General features: G+C 38.7%; 2 protein-coding genes and 1 long non-coding RNA gene across 7 annotated transcripts in view; 1 reads left to right on the top strand and 2 right to left on the bottom strand.

The window, feature by feature from the left end:
* The window catches only part of LOC127991207 (zinc finger and BTB domain-containing protein 20-like), a 53,653-nt gene extending 50,752 nt beyond the window's left edge, over window positions 1-2,901 (bottom strand). For 2 of the 3 annotated variants that reach the window (XM_052591558.1, XM_052591559.1), the window contains exon 1: window positions 2,305-2,901. The gene's annotated coding sequence lies outside the window, so the exon portion shown is untranslated. Of the gene's footprint in view, window positions 1-1,977; window positions 2,275-2,304 lie in introns of those variants that run through there. The other variant, XM_052591560.1, reaches the window with a different exon arrangement.
* A 451-nt stretch (window positions 2,902-3,352) lies between these two features.
* Window positions 3,353-24,582, top strand: LOC127991279 (uncharacterized). Its single transcript, XR_008164352.1, has 2 exons — window positions 3,353-4,493; window positions 22,659-24,582. It is a non-coding gene; the product is annotated as an uncharacterized LOC127991279 (long non-coding RNA).
* Window positions 6,601-23,544, bottom strand: LOC127991243 (rho GTPase-activating protein 31-like). 3 transcript variants are annotated; one of them, XM_052591563.1, is made up of 13 exons: window positions 23,395-23,544; window positions 19,612-19,714; window positions 19,202-19,346; window positions 17,872-17,954; window positions 16,086-16,193; window positions 14,967-15,109; window positions 12,111-12,318; window positions 11,856-11,980; window positions 11,674-11,733; window positions 10,562-11,344; window positions 9,801-9,937; window positions 9,363-9,536; window positions 6,601-9,140 (listed from the first exon to the last, which is right to left on the bottom strand). In XM_052591563.1, exons 1-13 carry the CDS (start codon window positions 23,492-23,494, stop codon window positions 7,446-7,448), a joined length of 3,864 nt encoding a protein of 1,287 aa, XP_052447523.1. In that variant the 5' UTR covers window positions 23,495-23,544; the 3' UTR covers window positions 6,601-7,445. The 3 variants fall into 3 exon arrangements, with proteins under 3 accessions (XP_052447523.1, XP_052447522.1, XP_052447521.1); XM_052591562.1 differs by having other exon boundaries at window positions 6,601-9,536; window positions 10,574-11,344; XM_052591561.1 differs by having other exon boundaries at window positions 6,601-9,536.
* Window positions 24,583-27,031: the final 2,449 nt, after the last annotated feature.

Here is a 27,031-nt window from a genome sequence, read left to right on the forward strand (position 1 = left end):
CGAGAGTAAAACCGAGTTAAACAGGTGCACATTACACCAATAAAGAAGAACGTGTTCAGATGTTACAGTCGTGTGGGGAAAACTGAGCCACAAACTAACATATATCTTCTATTTTAATTAAATGCGCTGACTAAAATGAAAAGTGCTTGCCATAAATATAGAAAGAGTTAATTTACTCGACGTTCACCAACCTGTAGACACACGAAGAATTTTATAAAACAGTTCTGTGAAAAATAGGCCGGTAATCAGCTAAAAAAAACACACAATAATAATAAAAAATAGTGCAGTGAAAAAAAGAAAAAAAAACACTGAAATTATCGTTTCTGCCTTAGCCTAGGCTATATGTTTATAATAATATTTAAGTTAAATAAATGCCAGGAGAATGCTATGATATTTGACGATGATTGACTGCCTGATGCTAATGCATGTCTATATCCTATATCCTAAACACACCGAGATGCAAAGTTTTCATCGTCAAACTGTCGACATTTAACGGGGCCTGAAGCAGTCGACAGGCTAAAGAGAGAGGGGTTTATTCAGACCCCCACAGCTTTAGGAGACCGGCTCACAGCACATATATATGAACACAGAGCAGCGCACAGAGGTCATGACTGAGCTCAAGAATCATCCCAAAATCAGCTCAATATTCTCGAGTCCCATATACGCCAACAAAAAAAAATCCTTAACGTTTAATGAAGTAATATTTGACTACAGATCATTTGCGTATTTTTTTATTTTATCAATAAGTCAAACTTCCAAGGCCGAAGCGTCTGAGAGCGGTCAGCAAATCCAAAAAAAAAAAAAAAACATAAAGCATGCATTAAATAAAACGAGATAACTGCATTCCGTTCATATCGTAAAATAACAAGGTTTCCCTTCTTCCGACTCATTCTTTCAGATTAAACATTGTAATAATCAATGTAGCCAACATCGAATAGAATCTCCCCACATAAATGCCAACCTTTCCGTGCCGTTTGCTAAAAATAAACAGATTATATAAGACGGACATTTTATAATACAGCGTCGGGAAACAGAGTGCATATGATAAATTAATGAAAAAAGCTGTGTGTGGGGTGTTTTTTTCCACTCCGGGTCGATGCATGGCTCTCACGCGCGCCGTCTCGTGCTACAGATAACAATGCGATCAGCGCTGCCTGGAGGCCCGTTAGTTACCTCCGAAAACTGTGCACGAGCTCCTCAGTGTTGTGCCATATTAAGTTTTTTAGTGTGTGTGTGTGTGTGTGTTAAAATGGCCGAGACTGATTGTTTTATTGTTTGCTTAGCCTACAAACGCGTGCGTTACAGGCAACAAGCTGGCACTTCACAACACGGAGTCAAAAAGAGGTCATTCATAAGTACAGGCGTTGGAATACGGAACAGATGGCCATTTATCTTTTGTAACTAAAACTGCATTTCGGCTTGTCCGCGCACTCCCCAAATCCCGGTCACTTCGTTAGGCTGCGTGAGCCCGTTTAATGATGAAGAATAACGGAGACACGCCAGCTACTACACAACTCCGCGGTTTCGCTCAGATTCGTCCGAGAACATCGGCGCAAAACAACGACACGCGAAACAATTCGGCTCGTCCCGAGACCAGAGGCCGGCGCGCGCATCTACCGGGGTCAACCAAATATTAGCAACGGCCCGGAAAAACACTAGGATTCCCGAAACGCGTCTGAAACTGCTCGAATCCTCCGAACATTTGTTCCCGTAGCGCCGACGGCTTTGATCGCGGGTCCGTGACACTTTAAGACACGGTTCGAGCGCTGTTACTGTATCAGATATGTCGAAGGGAAGGGAAGTCCCTAGCGGCTCCGCTGGCTCGTATTGTCACGGTTCAGCACTTCGACAATTATTAAAATACCCCGTGAAATAACTCAACTTGTAAAAACTACCGACAAAGTCCTCGCAGCCTGACAACCGTTCAGCTACTTCTCATAAACGAGTGCTCGAGCGGGAATTACACGGTCATTTTACCTGAGACGTCACTTCAGGCGAGCACGAGTCTCTCTGCTTTAATTTCAGACAAACACGGGCTGTTCTGGGGGAACTCTGGAACGCGCAGTTTTCCAATTCTTCACCAGCTAAATGTCATTTCACAAGTTTTTCCTATCTTCTTCAAAGCCAAATGAGCTATAGCCTATTGATGGACAGAGACTAAAGTCTTGCGTTGGAGCTATTCGTATAGGCTTCATGTTTATTGTATTTTTTCTTCAGCTCATATCACGGGAATGACTGCTGTTACTCTTATAAATAGCCTAACAGAAATAGTCTACGCGCCCTCCCCTTGCCCCTGTCTCTTACCTGCTGCTCTTTCTCGTCCAGTGGCTACAGGCTTCACAGCTTCCCGGCTTTCCCCAGGCAAGGACTGACTTTATTAATATTGTCCCTTACTTTGTTTCATTTCTCACTTCCATCTTCTTTCATCTCATCAATAAACACACGCTGCAGCCTACCTTCGCAGAGGACATCACGCAGCTCGCTCGTGCCCTCCCATTTTTTCACTATTCGTCGAAGATTTTGGGCAGCCACGCCTTTCTGCTGGCGATTGGAACAGAATGGACTTTCTTGATGCACGTAGGTTGTGATATAAATCGTTCAACATGACTTTACCCCAATCGGTGAGCCGCACGCCCTCCCGAAACTGGCTCCATTGTGGCTCTGAAAGTGAAACTATTTTGGCTGCTCGCGATCGTTGTGTTTGAACCAGCATGGGCTCTGTGCATCCTCAGTTTCTTAATTCTCGGAGCACGGTTTTCCGCGGAGTATTTCGGTGCGCTGGTAGCGGTCCCCTCTCGAGGACTCGTGCACGCACAGACGCGCGCGCCACTAATGTCATTCTAGGTGTTACATGCGCGCGTTAAACTCTCTCAAATCCGTGTCCCATTCTCGATCAAAGGCCAGCCAGTCATCCGAGAATCCCGCATGTTGATCATTTATAGATGGCCTACATTAGATTGGTTAGGGGGGCTGTCAATACATTTCTCCCAATTATATCTGCTCGCGCATTGGATGATGACGGTGTCCGTCAGTCGGAAGACCAACAAGCTAGATTGTTCACCGTGCCTTTTACTTTCTACGCATTTCTATTTTCTCATTTATTTATTTTGTACCGTCCCTAGCTGACCTCAAGGAAACGTAAGGAGAGTTGCTGACGGGACTGCTGGCCAATCAGATCGCGAAAACTGACACCGGACCTTTTTGTTCACCAATACGTTCGCGGAGTCGTCGTGACTGACACAGAATAATGCAATAGTGGCTCACGAGTCGCCAGCCACACCGAGCACCCCTCCCCGACTCCCCCCAGTCTAGACAATGACAGGTGTGTGTGTGCGTGTGTGTGTGTGTGTGTGTGCGTGCGTGTGCGTGCGCGCGCGCGCGGCCGTCTGTAGTCTAGACGAGGAATAATCAACCTCCCTTTCGAGGCTAAGTGATTTTTTTCAAGCGCTGTTCTTGTTAAAGTGTGTGGGTGTATAACACACACATATATATATAGTATTTATATATAGACTACTATCCGAGAGATTGATCTTAGTGTTATGACAGCAGTGTAGTCTACAGTAATTAACATCCAGAATATTGTGTTTGAATATTGGCGGCGATGTAATTATAATTTTAATGCGTCCCACTAAGATTTCGTGATGTCAAAAGTCCACCGACACATATTTGCAAACAACAAGCCGTTTGTAGAATATCATTTTGCTGAAGGCTGCTCGACCTTGGCTCATGTAAATATTTCGTCACATGTAACAATCCCTCTCCTCCATAATTCCGTTCCTCTTAGTGCGGGGTTTCCGGTTTGGGATGCACGCTTTCCTTGACACTGAGCCCCCTCTGTCGGTCACAGAGATGAACAGCAGGGTTTTACCGAGAGGTTCACCGGGGGACACGCACACCGGCTGCCCTACATAAAATGCACCCATTGTAGGCCGGTGTCAGCTGAGGACGACTTGCAACCTAGAAACGGCGCTTTGGCCCCGCCTCCCCTTTGTCGCGCGCATTGTAAGCGTTAGCCAGAGGTCTTCTGAGGTGTTCTCACACCCCCCCCCCACCCCTTGAAAACAGATCGTAAAATTGGCATGGACCCCAGAACGCGCTTTTCTCCGTTTTCATCAACCCCTGTCGAGACCCTCATCAAAGGCCCTGTGAATGACATCATCAGAGCCCTTTGTAAACAGTTGCTAGGAGTTCGTTTCAGACAGTCCTGCTCTCGAGGCGATCGAGTCTCACAAAACGGGCTAAAGACTGAGTTTGGTCTTTATTGTGAACACAGGCTGAAAGCGCGAAACGCTAAATCTCGGAGTAATAACGCTCCGCAGAAGCACACTTCGAAACTTACTTTGTGAATTGTAGTCTACAGCAACACAAACTTTGTGAGATGGCAGATCAGAAAAACTGCTCGTCACCGGGAGCGCGGAGAGCGTGCACGGACCCTTGCGCGCGCGCTCGTACCTACTGTACCTGGAGATCACGATACTCTTCGGGTCTTTCAGGTGAGAAAGAACAAAGCTGCAGCTACTGAGATTTATTCTCACGAAGAAAATGGTAGACAGTGATGAATTGCTTTGCACAAAATGGCGAAGGACAGTTCAGAGCTCTCACAGAAGTTCCCCCATAAAGAGAAAGCTTAGCGTGTTAAGGTTGCATTGTTCTGCTTTATTTAATAAAGAGCTGCATATTGTTTTATGAGAAGGCCTATCAGGAAACAAGCAAACAAAATCGAGCTCTGACTAACTACCAGGGTCATTTTAACAGAAGATGAGAAATATTTTGTTGCTTGAGACATCCAGGACAAGATTGTTCTCCTTAGTGCTGTTTCAGGACATCTCAGGGAAACTGGTTTTTGATCAAATCTGATCTATTAAATGTGTTATATAGATTTTTATATTTTATATATGGATTTGTTTCAGGCAAACATCAACTAAATTCAAAATCATGACTGAATTGAGACGTTTTTCTGGAGTGTTTCTACATTTAGGAAGGATTCGATCTTGTTAAATATATTGCATTTAACTTGGCCGTATAAAAATGATTACTACTACTACTATTATTATTATTATTATTATTATTATTATTATTATTGTTATTATTTTGGATAGTTGGAAAGCTTTTCTAATCACAACTGACTTTACACAAACTTTTGCAGGTATAAATGAAGATCAAAAGTCAAGCAACACTTTAATGAAATCATAACGAGTTCTAAATTGTTTTGCAACAAATAGAATCCAAGTTTATTCTTTTATTTCTATATTTCCTTAAAGGTGTATTGGTTGCTGCAGATCATTCCGTGTTTCCAAGCAACTGTCTTCAGATTTTTATTCATTTCTTTTATTTATTTTCAACATCTCCAAATGTATCATATTTTACCACAATTTTTGTAAGACACTATTTGCATTCATTCTCATCGCTGAAATCTTAATAATGTAGTTTGTGACATAAATATCTCAATGAAAACACACAGGCTTCAAATGAAAAGAAAAAAAGTATTTAACATAAGAGGAGTTAGTGACAGGTTTTCTTTGGATATTTTTATTTCGGAGACACAGAAAGGATGGATTTGTCCTTATAATTCTTAGATTGTTATTGTTTTATGAATTAACTGTGTTTTTATGAGATAAAGCTACTTCTAGCTTATGCATTATGCTAGTATTCTCCAAAATAAATGAATAAACATCTGGTGTTTTCAAGAGCGGTCTATCCCAAGCAGTCATCTCATTTGTAAATAAAAACGAGTTCAAAACAGTTGCATTGTCTGTTTGCAGTGACTGTGTGTTTCTAACTCCCATTTGTCTGTAATAATGAGTAAAGGAGAGTCGATTAAAGATGTGTTCGTGGGAAAGCCGAGTTTATGACCATCACATGAACAGAGACAGCTGCCTGAGATCGAGAGATGGGAACAGAATTTGTTAGGCCAAGTAAAACATTGCAGATAATTATAAGGTCTAAAAATATAATCTTGCATGCTGGCGAATGCATGTTTTAAACCATGTAAAAAAGACATGAATTTTAAAATGCTTTATATTTATAGTAACTGTTGAGCATTGTCTCCAACCACGTGGAAATAATATATCTACATCGAGTACTATTAAAATATTGAGAATTGAAAATTGTTTCACTACATTCAGATGTTATGCTTTTCCTGGCTGGTTCATGATAATGTGAATATTGTTCTGCAACACAAGACTTTGGGATGTGATTATTGTTCTTATATACAGTATGCCCATTGTTTTACTGCAAATCTAATTGTTCTATATTTAATAATGACTATATGCTTATAAAGACACAGTTTACAGCACGGGGCAAGTTGTGTCCTTGGATCACTTCACTTATATACTAGTTATGTACGGTCACATTTCTGTGGCCCTGTATTATAAATGATTGCTTCTATTTTTATCTGACTACAAGACGACTGTAAGTGGCAGAACATACCCCATATATATATATATGTATGTATGTATGTATGTATGTACAGTATATGTATGTAGGAACTACTTTATTAATATATGACCTGAATCATAGAAAATTATGCAAATGGAAATATAGCGTTCTATGTAATTGTAAACAATTCTACGCTGAAATAACTTCATTTGTCAGTCAAAATGCTTATGTCACAGTGTACACATTACACGTGAAATACTTTTATTATTTTGTTTAGAATAGAATACATACAATAAATCCAATTTGATTGAATATAAAAAAGCGTCTTACAAAGATAGTGTTCTTTGATGGCAGTAAGTGACATCTTCATGATCTTGATCATCCTTGTCCACGCTTCAGCATACATTGTCTTCTCTGATTTACGGTTTATATAATACATGGACAGTTTTTTATATATTGTTATGCTTGAGACCTCAGCATAACCATTTTTTCATACATTTCTTGAGAATATTAAAAACTGTTTCAGCTAAAGAAGAACATACAGCTCGAAACGATGTGTGAATTATTCAAGAACATTGACCTTTAAACTATCTTCTAGCACTGGACTTTTGCTCTAAACATTTGTGCAAATAGATGTGTACTCTTCGTGGAAATGGAAGTACAGATTTGTATGACAAAGACAATACAATATGGAATATATATATATATATCTTCATTTTTGGAACTGCTTCAATAGTTTTATTCTCTTTTGGCTTGCATGCATCTTAATATTATCATGCAGATGTGTAGATAATTTACAAATGCCTCTGATTGTAAACACATTATTCCAATCGTGAGAAAGCAACAACACACACACCAAGACATCGAGATCCTCATCAAGAAAGTCAATTTAAACTGAATCCTTAGCAGCATTATTTTACACAAGCCTTAACTGTGTATTATCAGGATTAACGCCACCTTGATTTCCAAGCCTCATTGTGTGTTTCTATAAAGTATGCTGACACTCCGTCACATTTAATAAGCAAGAAGTGTGCTAGTTATTGCATGGTGGCTTATAAAGGTCAGTCTTACTCGATTTGCCTGTTACTTCTATTCTCAAATATCATTGACCTTCTTTGTGGCTGGTAAAAGCAACTGGTTGAGGTCTCAAGTCTTTGTCCACTTTTTGGCAAAGTCATTTTATCACGCAAGGTCACCCCCTCAGCAGTTTTGAGGTTTTCTGCTAATTCATTTGCATAGACGTCAAATGGTGATGCTTCAGCTTTAATCGGAGATAGCAGCAGTTTACCGTCGTCTCCTAGCGGAGGGTAGTCCATGATGGGAAACGGAGGGCTGAACAGGATGAGACTCTGAGGTCTTGGTCGATTTCTGAAGGATGATCTCTGAAGAAGCGATGAGCGCTCAGGTCGAGGGCGATCCATGAAGGTGTCTCCATTTGCAGACCGCTTCCTTCTCAACACTGGAAGATCTGGAACGGAGGTGGGTTTGTGATTCTCGTTCATGGGAATCTGTCTCTGGAGCACTGAAGGTGGTTCACTGCGGGACAGGTCCTCCCTGTGGTCCTTGACTCTCTGGACGGGGGGCGCAGAACCGGCTTTTCCCAACTTGCTCTTGGCAGGTCTCTTTTCAGGCGCAGTTTGATTGACTTGATCAGTGCTCCCCTCAGGTAGAGTGTGAGGTATGTGGCTGTACTGAATTTTTGGCGGAATAACAGGAATAGCTTTAGCTTTGCACGTTTTGATCATGAACGCCGTGCGAACTGATGACACACTGACTGGCGCAGAGTTGCGTCGCACAGGTGCCTTGGAGCCACTCAGGAACAGCTCCAACTCTAGAGACGAACTTTCACGCTTGGCTTCACATTCCCATGCAACCGAATGTTTTACACGGTCTCTGACACCTTGGTGTCCTAAATCCAGGTTTAAGGAGCATGGCCTGAGTTTGGGTTTAATGTCTTGACGAGTCCTGACCACGACGCCAGACTCGTGGGAAGTTTGCTGAAGATATCTCTGAGATGGAGAAGAGCGTTTCTGTTTTGCTTTGCCCATGTTTTGCAGTCCAGTCGTCTCATCTGGATCTGTGAATGCCTTCGATATCTTAACCTGTGGAATCTCAAGTTTGCTGTCGTCTTTGTCTCCCATCCACGTGAGGTCATCGCTCTCACAACGCTCTGTTATCTGTGTAAAACAAGCTACATCTGTGCCTGCATTTTTGTTCCCAAGTTCACAGACAGCTGTCACAGCAGCCTGTGTAATGTCATCAAGCACAGCTGGTGCTTTAGCTTCAGTCTTCTTGCTGTTGGGCAAGTCATCCTCTTTTGGTTTTCCAAGATCTCGGCTGTGAGGTGCTTGAGATGGCGTAGGTTTTGGTGAGTGCAGAGGGCTGGTTACCCACTGCTTGGCAGAACACAAGTCTTCCCATGGTTCAACCTGATCCAATTTACTCCCCCGGGTGTCTACATCATCTCGATAACCACTTTCCAGTGTGCGATGTTGTTCATTCAGACAAGTCGAGAGTCTTTCCAGACTTCCCTTGATTCTTTCTGCTAAGTCGAGTTTCTTTGGTTCGTCACTAACCTTGTCATCGTTACAAATATCCTTTGTTATCAATGGCTCTTTTGTGTCAGAGTGAAGAGATGTGTGAACTTCTGATTTTCGTTGATTACCTGGCAAGTCACATTTAGGAGTGTTGTCTTTCCTAACAGACTCTGCTCTTGGTTCCTCTTCGCTGCATGGCTCTGCGTCTTGGAGAATATCTGTTTCCTTTAGGTGGAGAAATGGGGAAAGTTCTAGATTGGTTGTTATTATGGTTTGCGACTCTAGGCTCGTGTGGCCTCTCCTGTCATCTGTAATATCCAGGTAATTCCAGCCACCATCACATGACAACAATCTTTCGGGGAAATGCCTCGTGACAGAATTAAAGGTAGTAGCACCAGAATGATCAAACGTCACGTTTTTGTTAAGGTCTATAAAGAGTCCCTTTACCGTCACAGTGTTTGTAGGCAAACTACTTCTTCTCTGTGCTTGGGCACTTAGCTTGCAAGTGTCCTCGTTTCCAGTCATCTTGGTAAAGCAGGGCTTCACCTGTTCATCTGGCATGTTTGGTTTAGCCTCGGCTTTCTGATGCATGCCAGATGATGGCACCTTTTTGATTAATTCCTGTGAAACACGACGAAGGAACAACAAAAAAAAGGACTTGAATAGAATCACTTTGTCATATTTCATCTTGGGATTTAATACTCGTACAGTGGTTCTTAACTTTTTTTCTATACTCGAAGGCCCTTCTTTGTCTACATACATTAATATATTTCATTTTAAATCATCCCACAGCCCCATGGTTGAGATGAACCCTTGTGCTAGTAGTATATGTCAGTCCGACTAAAAATGCAAGTGCACAATGTGTTTTAGCAATTTGAATCATACCAGTTTGTCCAGTTTTGCCATTTCTTGTTGTGTTGATGTAGTGTCCAGTTCTTTCCCTGTTTCTTTAGTCTCAGATGTCACCCGAGGTTCACAAATCTCCACGTTTGCTATCAGCTCTCTCTCTTCTGCATCCTTGCCTGAGAAAATACAGAGAAATCAACATCATATTATCAGTTAGGGTGCCAGATTTGTGTAATTTCTGCGGGAGTAGCAACTCCAAACAGAACTGCACAGATAAAGTGATTCCCGAACACTTCCCTCATCTGCCATGACTGAGATATCTGACAGTCCCAGCTCAAACAAACCCACATAGCATTGGTTGATTTAAAGCAAAGCAATGGCTGAAAGCACCACAGTATTAACAACCTACAGATGTTTTACATATAGTTGCCTCTGCATTTCAAACTAGGATAGAAGAAAGTATTTCAACACACACACGTTTGTTTTTGTGTGAAGTGTGTTCATCCCATAGGTGTAATGGTATTTATTCTGTACAAACTGTATATTCTATGGCCCTTCACCAACCCTACACCTAACCCTAACCCTCACAGGAAACTTTCTGCATTTTTACTTTCTCAAAAAAACTAATTCTGTATGATTTATAAGCGTTTTGAAAAATGGGGACATGGGTTATGTCCTCATAAGTCACCCTCTCCTTGTAATACCTGTGTCATACCCATGTCATTATACAGAGTTGTGTCCTGATATGACACAAAAACATGCATACTCTTTCTCTCCCACACACACACACACACACACACCAATCGTCATACTCTTTGTTGTCTCCACCGTGCGCGCATCTGTAATATCTCTTTCTCCAGTCTGATCCTCATGTTCCACAGGGAAAGGGCTGCTGTTGCAATAGATACTGGCTCTGCTGCTGTCACTGAGCAGGTGCTCTCTGACCCCGGGGACGCTGGAGTGACCTGTCAGTCCCTTCTCCCAGTCTGTGAACGTGGGGTTCCCACTGCTGCTTCTGCTGGGGACTCTCAATCCAGCAGTGCCAATACTCTCGCCTCCATGGGCTTCCAGAGGTCCTGCCTCCTTACTGGGCTTAAAGAGTCCCCCCAGACCCCTGTCCCGCTCTTTCCCTGGTGCCCTGCAGGGGGTGCTGTTAGCGTTAATGACCGCAGACACACGCAAAGGTACAGACACAGCGAAGGGTTCCGAAATGTTGAGGGCCTTCCGTTGTTGCCGTGGCGACGACTCCAGCGGAAACAGGCTGCCTGGAAAAGATGGTCTAGACGATCCACTACCGGCTGAACCAGAATACAGCATCCGGCGGTTTTTGGGAGAAGTGGGCTGGCAGCCGCTGCGGTCATCACCTTTGAAAACCTTCAGCTGTTCTGGAAGAGTTTTCTGCAGTGGAGATGCAGAGGAGGCACTTTCTCTTTTCTCATTCACACATCCTCCCGAAGCAGTATCTGAGTCCCATCTTGGATCCTTCTTGTTTGGGTTGTAGTCGATATCCGAGCCCAGTGTTCGGGATTTTAGACTTGGGACAAAGATACCATTGCTTCCTTCTGCTGGTGCTTTGTCCTCATCTGAATGGGAGTGAAAAAGAGAAAACTGGAGGTGACACCAAACCTGTGTACAGCAGCCCCAACAGCTTTTCACACTTTACCCAAAGACAAAAATTCAGGAATGTTTTTAGAATTAATAATATTAAGCATTAAACATTGTTTTTAAAACAAAGCATGCAATAAATTCATGTGATAAACTTTACTTTGGGTTGATACATTTGGTTGAAATAGTTGGGTTAAAGAATTATCATCTCGTTTCAGGCTGATACTGTATATCAAAATAGTTGTGAATCTTTATTCGGAGAAAAACCTCAAAAGGAGAGTTTAGTAAAATGGAGATCTCGCCCCACCTGCTGCCTGATAGGAACAGAGAGAGTCCATGCTTTTGGACGGCCTTATAACAGGTTTTTCTGTTCAAGAGAGGAAAGAAATGTAAAACATCCATCTTGCGATACTATTTGTTCTTGTTCTTTACTCTGCACTGATAAACCAAATTAAACTAATTGTGTTTATTCTTCTGTCTGTTTCTTACCTGAGGGATTTTGGGCTCTCATAAACACACTCCCATTGCGACTCAGCTTCCCTTTAGAGTCGATGACGGATCGCCCAAGACTGAAGATGGACTTCCACTTCTTAGATTTCCCTGAGAATTTTCGCCTGTGTTGTGAGAAGATTTAAAATGAAAAATGTAGTTTTCCAGTTTATGTGCATGCTGCAGAGTTTCAGTATTGTTCATGTTAAACCTGACAAACACATGGTAGGGAGGGAGTGTGTTAATATATCCCACCTGCTGTCAGACAGATCTATTTCTGTGTGGTACATTGCAGCAGTGCTGGTATCTGGAAGGCTGTTCTCTCTTTGCCTCTCTCTCATCGCTGGATGGTTGGGACTGAGAGAGCGAGCCTGTGCCTCTTCCAGACTCATGAGCTTCATGGGGCCAGAATGTGTGCTGGCTGGCAAAGTGGCATACTTTTCCCCACACGCCATGCTGGGACCTACACAACCATGAAAATCATGTAGCATGTCTTGAGAATAAGATGCTTTGCTTCACTAAAAGAGGTCAAACCCTTGTTTAATCACAAGGGTCCTCAACCCTGGACCTGGAGATCCACTTTCCTGCAGAGTTTAGCTCCAATCCTGATCAAACACACATGAACAAGCTCATCAAGGTCTTCAGGAAAGTCACAGGTAGGTGTGTTTAATCCAGTTTGGAGCTGAACTCTGCAGGAAAGTGGATCTCCAGGTCCAGAGTTTAGGACCCCTGTTCTATCACTGTACATAGATGATGGGAAAAGTAATGGCTGAACACAATACTTTGTGTTTTTAACTACAACATATGATCATTGCTGGAAATAGTGCTCATCGTCTGTTTGATGACGTCATTAACTGAATTTTACCGTACGTTTCTGCCATAAGTACATTATTTTGACTGATAAGCTACTACTAAAATATATTGTAGAAACTTAATTTCTTGTAAAGCTGCTTTGCAACGATTTGTATCATGAAAAGCGGTATACAAATAAACTGTAATTGAATTGTTATTTTAGAATTATTTATATACTTTAAAATATACTTTTTATTAACATGTAGGTTTTTTAATGCAATGCAATGTATTTGTTTTGTGTGTTTGTAATTTTCTTTTTTTAAATTATTATTATTTAGTTTCAGTATATTTCAGATCTGCAACCCCATTTCCGGAAAAGTTGGAACATTTTGTCATCTGTAAGCTCTTTTTATTTGGCGACAAAAAAAAAAAAAAAAAAAAGATCTTTTACACAATTTAATTGTATTTTGTAACTGCAACACACTCCAAAACTGTTGGGACAGTGGCATGTTTACACTGTCACATCAACTTTCCATTTAATTACTCTTTTTTTTTTGTTTAACTGAGAAGACTAACTGCTACAGTTTTGCAAGTGCAAATGCTGCCCAGTCTTGCTTCGATGTATAGCTTTCTCCTTCCCTAACAGAGATTCAGGTTGTTTTTCTTGATCCAGCGATGGACTGTGTTCAGTGACAATGGTCTCCTGAACCTCTTTAGATCCCACATGACTATATTTAACACTGCAGCATGATGATTTCTCATGCAATGCAAAGTGTTTGAAGGAGATTTTCTTCCTTGCCCTACATGTCGCCAGATCCCCTACGGTACGGTAGATGGTGAAAGACATCAATTCTTTGCAAACTTGCATTGAGAAATGTTGTTTTTTAACAGTTTGACACATTTCTCATAATGTTTGGCACCAAGTAGCAGGCCAAGACCCATATTTTTTAGTGGATGCTTGTGTTTTTTACGCAATCATGATCTCCTCACATATTACCAACGCAGCTGTTTATTGCTGGATGTTTCAAAACAGTTGGATCTTTTCAATTTTATTTTGCCTGTCTCAAGTTTTCTGGAACTCTTTTCTCTGTGGTCTTGTCTGTTAAATACAAATAAACAAATCACAGATTCTGGATTTTACTCTTGTTCTCACTGAAAAAAATGTCCCAATTGACAGTAAGAATTTTGAGTGCTTCAACTTCAACTTATTTCTTGCAAATATTTATATTTTATTTCAGCTTTGTTTCAATTAACAAAACCGTTTTAAATAGTTTTAGTTCATGACAATAAGACGGTTTTCATGTTTTCCACTCAGAATCTCTAAAAACATCTAGTAGATCTGTACTGTAGTGAATACACCCCACTGCATGTGTTAGCTGTTGGCTTTCCTCTGTGTAACTTGCCTATTGTGTTGTTGTTACATTTTTGGCTACAAATCTCAAGCTATTGTATGCACCCCACTTCCTGACTTTATCATCACAGCTGTCACAAATAGTACAGTCCTACTAATTTAGTTTCGTTTCCTCATTATTAATTCCAGCAAAGACACAGATAATTGTTTTTATCCTGTAGCAATTTTACTTGCATTCATAGTAATATCACATACAGCGTTGGGGAAAGTTACTTTAAAAAATAATGCATTACAGTATTGCATTACCCAATTAAAAAAGTAACTAATTGCATTACTTAGTTGCTCTTTACGGAAAGTAATGCATTACGTTGCTTCTGTGTTACTTTTTGTCACATGGGCTGAGCTTGCTTATTAGTTTTTTAATAAAAAAAAATATATTTTTGGCAACTGTAAAGGAGCTTCCTATTTGGAATTTTCAGTGTACACTACAAAGAATAGTGTATGATTGAGACGCACCTACACTTTATTTCTTGTCACCACACTCATAGGCAGGTTTCTAAATAGAAAGACGAGTGTAAAAGCAAGGCCTATCACAGGAGCTTTAGGAGGCTGTGATAAACCAAACACATGTGAGCTGATCAAATCATCACAAGCTGTGAAACACTGGATGGCTTTCAAATGAGCCTAAGCCACACTCTACCCAACTGTGTGCTAATTCCCCTTAATGAGCTGCAATTTCCAATTACTCTGTATCCTGTTTTGAGTTGTACACAATGGTTACCGGATATGCCCAGGTGGTGTACATCTATAATAAAACCTCTTCTTACTACTACTTCAAAAATTACAGACTTCACTTTTCAATGAAGTTTTTTTTATGGCTATGCTAACAGCATCTGGCATCTTCACCAAGCGCTCAGTTCATTTAGAGATACAGTGCATTGCTCCAGTTGCTTTACTGCGAGCTGTACCTTCTCGGGGCTTGGAGGGCTGAACATCCAGGTTGAAGATTTGCTCAGTGTGGTTGAGAATGAACTCCACGACTGACTGCTGGACCCGCACCTCCAGAAATGCTATATCTCCGTTGCAGAAGGGCACCTCTACCTCCTTGGAGCTACACCAAAACGAAAAGAGAGCACTTCAAAAAAATGGGTTATGTTGGTAGATTGCAATGAAGATAATGAATCAAAGTTTTTTTTTTTTTTTTTTTAATGATATGTAGCATGAATGCATTTAAAGAAAATATATAATTCACAGTCAACAGATAATAGCAAAAAATTATATAATTGTATATAATTCTAAACTGTAAAAAATGACCATGAATTTTACGGTAAAAGACTGTAAAAATGCTACAGTAAAAACCTGTTAAATGGTTAACGGTAAATTATCCTAATATATATGGTTAAAAACTGTATTGGACTTTACATGTAATTTTACAGTAGCATACCGTTTTTTACATGAAAAAGATGTATAATTTACAGGGAACAATTGTAAACTGAAATTCCCAGAATTCCCTGCATGGCATTTCAAATGTGATGTTTATTCTTAGTTTTTTCTTACCAGTTTTGTATATTAGGGTTGTGTGTTACACCTAATGTTGTTAAATTATTATTTATTGCATTGTTTCAGTTTCACGTGTGTTACAGTGATGGTGTTTAGTGTCCGTGTGAATGACACTGTGCATCTTCTGTATGTGTGATTATTGAAATGCTGCTTGTGATGGTCATCATGTGACTTTCTCATCACAACCTGCATTTGGTGTTTATCAGTGTATTACAAAGATACTGAACAGATTTAAGTACTTCAGTAGGCTGGTATATTAACATTTTATTAGTTAATAAAAGTACGGTACTTAACTGTACATTTAAGTTAAAACCGTCAAAACTAAAATGTTGCTACCGTATTTTTTTTTATTTTTTTTTTTAATGGAAATTATTATTATTTTCTATTATAGTGTAACTTTTGCAAGTTCACTGCAGGCTTTACATTTGTGTGGTGTAACCAATTATGGCTAAAATCATGAGAACTGAATTACAAAGACAATGGATAATTAGTGTATGAAATGAAAGTAAAACCGCTGCAAGACTCACCGAAGTAGATTTGGAGCCCACACCAGAGCCAGATTGCGAGCATGCATGTTGGTTTGGTGACTGAGAGTAGCTAAATGTGCCAAATGTTTGGTGAGGTATTCCAGAGTTCTAGACGAAATCAAAAAATAAATCAGTATTTCAACCATTTCTACCAGAAATTAAGATCTTGTCACTTATTCATAACACTTCCCAATAAGGTCACATATGTTAACATTAGTTGATGCATTAACCAAAACAAACAAGCAACATATTTTTACAGCATTTATTAGCCTTAATAATTAATTGTTAATTTTAGTTAAAAATGTTCATATTCATGTTAGTTTCACAGTGCGTTAACTGTTAACAGATACAACTTTTAATTGTAACAAAGATAACGAAATGCAGTATTGTTTATTGTTAATGTATCTTTACTTATGTAAAATCTAAACCTTTTTATGACTTGCTTTTTTCTGTGGAAGTCAAAAGGAGAAAATTTGACTAATGTACTGGTCATTGTCTCCAGTACAAAGAGATTTTAAGCATAAAGCAAGCAACATAAAAGTCGTCAAAACGTCTTGTGTACTTTCTTTCCCAGTTTTCTTAAATCAGAGGATAACTTTGTTTGATGATCAGACTGAAATTAAAATCATATTTCACTACTAATCTTCCCGGATCAGACAGTTTTGTGAATGATTCATTCAGAGGGTTGTTTCTTTAAAGCATTGCTAGTCAACTATGAACTATTGTATTTAACATTTTCCCGAGATCACAGTTCCAGCGCACATGTGTTGTGTGGCTGATCTGGAGCTGAGGTTAGAAGCATAGTTTCTGCTCAGTATGAACATGTGTCTAACACCGGTTCGTTTTCAAGAGAATCAAAGCCCTGCTTTTTAGGAGTGTGCATATGGTAATATTTTTATGATTATTTTAAAAGAAGTATCTTCTACTCACCAAGCCTGTATTTATTTGGTCCAAAATACAGCAAAACCAGTAATATTGTGAAATATTTTTACTATTTAAAATAGCTGCTTTATATTTGAATATCTGTTAAACTGTAATTTTTTTCTGTGATCAAAGCTGAATTGTCACATGATCCTTCAGAAATTATTGTAATATGCTTATTTGCTGGTAAAAAACAACAACAAAACATTTATTATTATTATTATGTTGAAAACAGCTGAGTAGGTTTTTCAGGTTTCTTTGATGAAAAGAAAGTGTAGAAGTAAAGCATGTATCTGAAATAGAAATATTTTGTAGCATTATTGATGTCTTTATCATCACTTTTGACCAATTTAAAGCATCCTTGCTAAATACAAGTGTTAATTTCTATAAACCCCCCCCCCCCCCCTCCAAAAAGCATATATATAGGTCCCTATTCCAAATAAATCCTGATCTTTGGATCTTTCTATTCATCAAAGAATCCTGAAAAAACTTAATCAACTGTTTTAAATGTAATTAATAATAATAATAAATATTTTCAGCATATTTTCATGATTTCTGAAGATCATGTGACACTGAAGACTGGAGTAATGATGCTAACAGCTTAATACAGCTGTGCATCAGAATATAATTTATTTATTTATTTTCACAATATTACTGCTTTTGCTGTATTTTGGTTCAATTAAACGCAGGCTTTGTGAGCGGAGGGGCATTTTGGTTTCGACAGCCCCTGTTCTTATTAATATCCATTGTATTTAAAAGACTCATTCAAACATTCTTCAATCTTTAACCACAGTAGAGAAGAAGTCCTACAGGTTTGGGATGACAGGGGAGTCAATGAAGACAGATGAAGTGATGTCAGCTGTACCTGAAGTGTGAAACAGGAAGCTCTTTGATGACACTCCTGATGTTTTGGAGTTGCTCCTGCTCCTCTTTAACTGACACTGCATCCTTGGCACAAAAATATAGATTGAGGAACATTGATTCCTGGATCCATGGGTACATCATAAATGTGTTTCTAATGGATCAGCATGGTCACGATGGCAACTAATAATCATCTTAACCAAGGAGTGGTCCAAATGAAACTAATATTAAACTTATTATTTGTACAACTACATGACATTTACTATCTAAAATATTATAAATAGATGAGTACAAACAATATATTTTATTGTTTTTAACCCTGTAAAGCCTTAAATATGAAATAATAATCAGAAATATATATATTTTTAATGCAACAGTTTATTGAATATGAATATGGAGCTCATACCTGAGGAGGAAAAAAAACTTATTTTTATTCAAAAAGAGAGCTAAAATATACAATGTGATGCATTCTCTGATATTTATGTGGCCAAAATATAAGATGAAATTATGATAGCTTGTGACGTATTTAACAACATAACAGACACTTAAATGCATATAAATATCAGTTATCACTCTATATCTCCCGATAATATGATTTAGTAAGGCGATGTTTAAATAATTAGTTGTTTAATCAAAGCTCTGTAGTTTTCAATGATGACTGATTTTCCCTAAAGATGAAGTATGGATGATCAAGTCAAGCTGAGTTTCTCTAGTACAGTACTGTAAGTGTTCATCTTGAAATATATACATAGAGTATAAACATTATTCTTTTGTTTATGTTATAAAAATCTGTAAAACCCTCACTGCAAAAGACACATGTATCACACCCTGAAGGTGGTCTTTAATTGATAATGATGATAAAAGTTTGTTCAAAAGTATAAACTATCAGAAAGCATGTAGCAGATTGTGTGCAGCAGGTTTTTCCGCGATGTTCTGATTGTGTTGATGATTTAGAAATGTGTGTATCAAATACGATACAGTCGGTTTGATAGGGTTAAAACTTTACATTTTAACCTCTTTTTGACAACTGTGTTCACGATCTAACTCCTGTAATCAACTTTTATCTTCTTCTGTTTGCATATTGCTGCTTTTTTCCTTTTCTCTCTGTACTATAGTACAACAAATATATATAACAATTAACAGTAATGTTAAAAGTATCAAAGTGGCTTATGCTATTCCTAAAATAAATCTGTTTGTATATAATGCAATGGCATTCAGATTTTTTGTTGTTGTTGTTGTTGTTTTTTTACATTTAAATACTGTATTTTAAAAATGTTTTAAAAGTATCCAAACACCCATTTCAAACATTAGGCTAATCTATCAGACAAACTTACTGTAAATTTGCTGTAGAGTTCGTAAGTGAGGAGAGGGTTGGGGAGCTCTCTGAAGTACAGCTTACACAGAGAGCCCACACAGTGGATATCCTGGAGATACACCTCTTTAGTGAGGTCAGGACAGGCTTCGGAGGAAAACTCCTGTCTGTGAACACACAAATACACACACACGCACACACAGACACACACACAGACACACACGCACAGACACACACACACACACACACACACAGACACACACACAGACACACACGCACAGACACACACACACACACACACACTGTGTGAGAAATGACTGTACCCATGGTGATTTATTAAAGAGTTTAGATTAGTTCTAGTCTTATAGTAAACATTTCCCATCATGCAACACAACTGTATGTTTGACACAGTGAGTCCAAAAACAGTCCCACCTGAGTTTCTGAATGTTAGATGTGATTCCTGAGAGTCTGTAGATTCCATCCACGATCCCATGTTTCTCTATGAACTCTGCGCAAGTCTTCAGAACATAAGGAACTAGACGAGAGAGCGAGAAACACGGGACAAATTCATGGATGGTTATTCACATACATCAATAAAGCTTAATTTATTAAAAGCACAGTTCACCAAAATGAAACTTCAGTCATCATCATATAAGCCTTTATGACTTTTTTCTTTCATGGAACAGAGAAATTATTCTCTCCGTACAAAAAAAAAAGAATGCAGTGGAAAAAACAATGCCATAAAAGTAAAACAGTGAAGATTATTTAGCAGCATATACTGTATGTCTTGTATATTGCATGTATAGTAGAGGTAGTCTGACCAAAAACTACACTTCACTAGAAATCACCTCTTCTGCACTACTCTCAAATCTCAGTTTAAAAATAAAATAAAAAATAAAATAAAATAATTAAAACGAATGAATGAATAAATAAATAATCAGTACCTAAAACTGTGATCAGAACCACGTTTGAATTTAGGGAGCATGAATGAGATGCTCTTTTTTTTGTGTGTGTGAAATATGATGTTGTTTGTTTTGACCTTTTCGGAGCTATTCCATTGCATGACAAAGAGCAGGACTTGAGCAGATTAAGCAAGCTATCTTTCATTCTTAAATAAAACACATTTGATATTTTAGCTCTCAACAGTCAGCTCTGTTTTTAAAGAGAGTGCATGTGCACAAATGCGTAAGGAACCCTGGATTTTAACGTAAAAGGGAAGCTGTGATGATTTATCAAATAAAGCAAATTGATGGGAACGAAAAAAAAAGTGAAGAATAGACTTCAGATGTCATGCAGCAGTGATGGTGAAGATTGGGTGAGCTCGAAAAGTCTTATTTTATGTAAATTTAAAAAAGACTGTCCTGTGTGGAAAATATCACAGCATTTACCATCCGCTTCTGTGGGCTGCTTACATCACAAGAGTAAGACATAGGCCTAGAAGAATACAGTGCTGTACGGTGAATGTGTGTTATACACAGTAGCTCAGAATATCTGTGAGTGAAGAGGGAAATCTCTGTTCGATGTAGGATTTAGGCTCAGTTTGAGACCCGCTTGAGATTAGTTAACCACTGACAAGGCTTTGTGTGAGAAAACGTTTGAAAAAGTTGGACAATTCTGAATGTAGCCAGGAGCAATAGAGATGCCTACAAACACCAAAAACTTGAAAACAAGTCACACAACTAATGCACTGCACAATATACACCAACCACATTCACTCAGGTCTGCGTTCTTTGTTTATTAACCTTTTAAATAATCAGATTGAACATTTCTGTTGTCTCTGTTTAGGACAGTAGTGTTTCATGTAGACTACAGTACTATTACACCGTCCTTCCTTTATCCTTTCGGCCGCTCATTGTGGGGAAGGTGGGCCGGGGCAGGAAGTTAAAAATGGTTTGTTTGTTTCAGAGGAAGCCTGACACACCCAGGCCTTGCAGCTGGTATTACTTATGACACTTCCTCTTATTCTACAAGACCTCGGGAACGCTCCCACCCAACTACAGCACTTCCGAACCATACCGTCAAGCTTTAGATCGATTTATCACCAATATTATTAGCTTTAGGTAAGGTCTCTAAATATGGACCAAAACAGACATTATTTTCATTATTGGGGTAACATATTTCTTACATTAGTTTTATTGGGGTTTTCCAGTTTGTGTGGAAGTCTGATGGACGAGTACGGAAGAGTAACTCTGTGCCACAGTTATTATTCATTTTCTAATATGTGTTGGTCTTTTTGTGCATTAACCACTTTGGTCTTATAACAGGTCAGGATACACTGGATTTCAGAAGAAGTGCTTCTTTAGCTTGCTAGATGCTAGATAGCAGTAAACCTCAATATTTAGTTCAGACAGTAAACTATCAGGCACTTCACTGAGTCGTAATCCATTTGTAAAAGAAGCCAAAGTAGATTTATACAGTTCTTAACTATAAAAGCTGTTTCTAATAATTTAAGTAATGATATGGTCCTGTTCTTCATGTTATAGCAATTACAATGACTGGGTAATAACCAGGTACTAACCGTGAACCCTAAACTAAGCTTGACCCATGTAACCTCAACCTGTAGGAAGTACATGTGCTGTATATCAGCTGAGCCAATAAACCATCCAGAGTCTTACTTAATCTACACTTATCTAAAAACAGGAGCGTTCACCTAAACGTGTATCACAGAACTACATTAAACAACCTTTCATAGATACACGATAACTGCAGAGAGATCAGCTCGTATCTGAGAGTAAAACCAGTACACACAACACAGCACATCCTGAGCAGAATCACAACACACATTAACATTAAAGAAAGCAACAATGGGGGATTTAGGGAAAAGCCGATCATTTACTATTGAGCAGTTGTGCGTGAGACGCAGTGGAGAAATGAATGAATGAATGAATGAGTGAATGAATGAGTGAATGAATGAGTGAATGAATGTTCTGTGAGAGGAAGAGCACCGAGGAACGCTCTCTTCATGACCTCCAGGGTTTTACAGTTATTGGTGAATCCTGCTTTAGTTTAGTAGGGAGACGCTGACATCTGACATTGATATCTTATTGAAAACACTAGCATATGCTGGATCATATGTTTCGGATGCCAGTCTTGGTTTGTTATTGATGTCTACAGATGGCTTTTTTACTAGCAGAAAAAAAAGAATAAGCAGGCCTTTCAAGAGGGCGAAGTCATTCAAAATGTATTTTGACTTTACAGTTCAACTTTTGGAAACATGATTTAGTATCACAATGGGGTAAAAGGATGATGCTGAGAACCTATGTTTCTGCAAAAAATTATACATTTATGATATACACAAAGTTGCAAGTGAGAAAACCAAAGGTGCCCACTGCACAGAAAATGTTTCTTTTTTTAGATGTTTAAGTTATAGAGGAAAATCAGTATCTTACTTGATAAAGAATTGTATAATAATAATTGGTCAAAAGAAAAAAACACAATATGAAGATATTACAATAGAATGTGATCTTATTTCCACACAGCACATGGATCAGATTCTTCAGGATAAATATCTGGAGAGCATTTATGTTCATTCTGAAGTCACAGGGATCTGTCAGGCTTCAGTGGCATCACACTGTTTCCAGATCAGTGTTGTGATGTCTCATAGACATAGAGAGGAAAAGCTGCTTCTGGATCAACATGAGGATGTGAAATATAATCAGTACACACACTGGAAGTTAAGTATGGGAACAAAACCACTTTAAACTAACAAACAGAGACACAACTTGCTTCTTAGTTATGACGAATGATTTGTCATTAACAGTAGGCTACACATCGTCATGTAATGTGAACAGTATATCTTTAAAATCTAGTCCTCCTCTTTTCCCCCTTCCTCTTCCTCTGAGCATTTCCTTTGCTCTTATTTTTCACTTTACTCATTTGACAAATCAAAGCACGACACAACTAGTCAGACTAGATCACATTTAGATTTATTGTAGACCCACCCAGAGTGGAAGAGTTAAAGTAACAAGTTTCTCTCAAAAGTTTGCGTCTAGACTCTGACTGAAGTATCTTGTGTTTGGGCAGCTCAGGAACACATCACCCATGACGCGCTGGAAGCGGTGTTGGTTTATTACACGTAGCTAATGTTTACGCAGAGGCCCGGCTGCTGCTCGTCATGAAGTACACTTATTATGACCACCGCCGCGGCTTTCAAAGACTTGACGGCCGTTATATGAACCCCAAGAAGGGGAGTGAGTAAGGAAAAGAGGAATTTACCGTCTCGTCCTGAATTCTGCAGATGTTCGGTCAAGTCACAGCCGAATGCAGTCTCAGTTCCCTTCCTTTTGGACTTCAGCTTGGCAGCCTTGTTCTTCATCAGGCTTCAGTAACTAATCCAGACCAGAGGAAATACACCTTCAAATCAACCATTGGCCCCACAGCGCATGGGACGGGAAGGGGAGATGTGTCCCTAGGAAGTCCACGGTGTTAAACAAAAGAAATCATCCGCTCACATCTTGACCGAGCCACCGGAGAACTGCTGTGGGAGAAGAATTCAGGAGCACACCCAACACACACCCAACCTTACTTCATCACCAGACTCTCGTCTATCTCTCTATCTATCTCTCTATCTATCTCTCTATCTATCTATCTATCTATCTATCTATCTATCTATCTATCTATCTATCTATCTATCTATCTCTCTCTCTCTCTCTCTCTCTCTCTCTATCTATCTATCTATCTATCTATCTATCTATCTATCTATCTATCTCTCTCTCTCTCTCTATCTATCTATCTATCTATCTATCTATCTATCTATCTATCTATCTATCTATCTATCTCTCCGTCTGTGTGGAGGTCATCTTGCTGGTGTTGAGTGGAGGCTTGAAATGTCAGAACTTTTTCTTTGTGAAGGGGAGGGCAGAGGAGCGAGGGGAGGGGACAGAAATAGCGGACTGCTTTTTCTTCATCTGTTCAGTCAATACTGAACCCCTTTCACCCCCCCAAATCACCCCACCCCGCTTTCTCTCTTCCTCCCTCCCTTTTTTTTCTTTTTTTGTGACCATGGCTCCGACAGGAAACCTGCTCTCTGCCTTCCTGAATGCTTCCAGAATACACAGTTTCCTGTGAAGGGAAACAAAAGCAGAGCGAGAGCAGAACATCGGGGAGAGAGACGGCAGAAAGAGACAGACGAGAGGACAGAGCAGATGAACACAAGGTTCCCGTTAACCACGGCTTGTGGAGTGTTTCTAACACTGCAGCCTCTTTATGCACTAAAACTAGCAGATTACATTTGCCTGAATTGTTTTTTCATAAATAAATAAAGTGTTATTTTTTTTTCTAACCTAAATCTGTTAATCCTTAGTTTTTGTGTTTATTTTTTCAAATGCCTTTTACAGATTTTGTTGCTTTACCCTGGATCCAGAATTCCAGCATTGAAATATATAACCCTTCAGACCATTTGAATATGTTTTGCGTGAATTTTTTTTATTTATAATTTATATATAATATTTTCCCCCAGCAAAATCAAAATGTTTTGACACTTTTGTCGCAAGGTTTTTACTAAATTGAGTGTACATGTCAGTGAAGAACATACTCAAGATTAAATATGAGATGCGATCATTGAAGAAAACAAAGAGAAATATATATTTGTGAAATATTTATTAAATAATTGTTTTAAAAAATATATTTTTGTGTGTGTGTTTAGATCAGTGTAAAAAAAAGCAGCTAGCAAGGAGTAATTTTGCTGTGATTCGAGAGGAAGGAAGTGTGAAGGATTGAGGACAAACTTGGGCATGGAAACATAAGTGATAACCTTGACATAATCAACACAAAAGAGCTAGCAAGTAAGGGAGGATTTGTAATTTAGCATGTTAAAACACTTCATACGTCCAAAATATGCATTCTTGGTGACAATTTAGCAAGATTTCAGGAGGTTTATTATTATTTATTTTTTTACTTTTCCATTTCCAGAGCACTAGGGTAGATTCTAACCTTTTCAAACTTTAAACTCCAATATATTAATTTTTCATTGCATAAGATAAGCCTTTGGATGAATTTGTGTCTCGCTGTAGACAGTAATAGCAGATCTTTTCTGATTAATGATATCCATCCAGAGAAATGATGGAAGATAATGTTGCCTTCTGAGCAGTTTTGTTTAGTAAACCTGTTAAAAATAAATAAATAAATAAAAATTAAAAGAAGTGTCTTATCCTCACTACGGCTGCATTCATTTCATCAAAAATGCAGTACAATTTTAATTTTGTGAAATATTGTTACATTTTTAAATAATAATAATATTTTTTATTTTAAAATAAAAAGCTGAATAAAATAATATTCAGTGTCACATGATCTTCAGAAATAATTCTAATATGCTGATTTACTGCTCAAGAAACTTTTCCCAATAGTATCAATGTTCAAATATGACTAATATTTTTGTGGAAACCATGATATATTTTATTTTTCAGGATTCACAGATTTAAAAAGCACAGCATTTATCTTAAATAGATTATTATTATTATTTTTTGGTTAAATTATAAAGTCAATTTAGTCAATGAAATTTATTATTTCTGAATATAATAATTGATTTCTTTAAAAAATATGACTTGATTGTTAATGAATTATCAGGGAAATATGCTTCTGATTTCTCCTTCATACATTACAAACCCTCTTCTGTCAGTAATCAACTTTCTTCTAATAGCTCTTCCTAGCAGACACAGAAATGATAGCATCAACAGACAGGAAAAAAATGTCAGATCACTGATTAAAGCGTTTACAGCATAAGAACAGATACTTTTTTGTGTCTGATCAGCATGTGCCAAAGGTTATTCTTGCTTCTATAGCATAATCCTGCATCACGTGACAGAAGCCAACAGAGGCTGAATTCACTCAGAGAGTCTCAGTCCATGATGTAATAGAGCACAAAACTGCCCACTTTCTCAAGTGTTCTCATTCATTTTCTCCATGATGATTTAACATCAAATCCTTAATTAGGAGTCTCAGAGACTGGAGAGCTTCCTGGGAGCAGACAGGCACTGTTACAGTATGCTCTTTTACCAAAGTTCTGTTCCAATAATCAATGTGTTTATTATTATGGATAGCATTGTCTTTTGTATTGTATACTGTTTTATGCATGCTTATGATAGAACCACTTATTCATGTAACCTTACATATACCATGTTTTGTCTCTATGAATTAATCTTCTGATGATCTAATTGAGAGTGTATATTATACGTTTATACCTATGTAACATATTAGTTTACTAAGAATCTTTAGATCTTGAGTTTTTGCATCAAATTACATATGCAAAATACCATGCTCTAGGGCAAAGATTCCCTCTAAAAGTGAATGTCACAATTGGCTCTGTGACCTCCTGGAGGTGTGAGCTCAATAGGAGATCAATAGCCGTGTTTCCACTGTCGAGCTTAAACCGGGCGTGCTAGTGATTGCCAGAGCCAATCGCATTTCAACTGTCACTTGCGGGGCTTGATCGTGTCTCGTCGGGGCTTCCTCGGGGCCAACGGCCAGGGTTTTTTGGCCCGACGGAAACCTTGGGCCAAAGCGGGCCTGGTAGGGCTAGAGGAGTGGTTATGAACAAAGGTGGGTTTCTCCGCATCTGGAGAGCGTCTGCACTGCGGATCATTTCAGAAAGATAACAGCTATAACACCAGCATTAAAGACTTTTTAAAATAAGTTGAGTTCACAACTCACTCTTAGTCAGCAGCGAGTGTTTGAAATAACTTAATCTGATGTGGATTATAATCACTAAACAAGGCAGAAATACTTCTAAGCGATGTAAAAGACAGTGCACGCTAAACATTAACGTTACCATAGTAAACATGTTAAATCCAACCAGGATAAATCAGACATCAGCTTCTTATTCTCTAACACAAATGTGTATTTATTTAGTAGGCCT

This window comes from Carassius gibelio, chromosome A5 (assembly GCF_023724105.1).
Source record: "Carassius gibelio isolate Cgi1373 ecotype wild population from Czech Republic chromosome A5, carGib1.2-hapl.c, whole genome shotgun sequence".
Lineage (NCBI taxonomy): Eukaryota > Metazoa > Chordata > Actinopteri > Cypriniformes > Cyprinidae > Carassius > Carassius gibelio.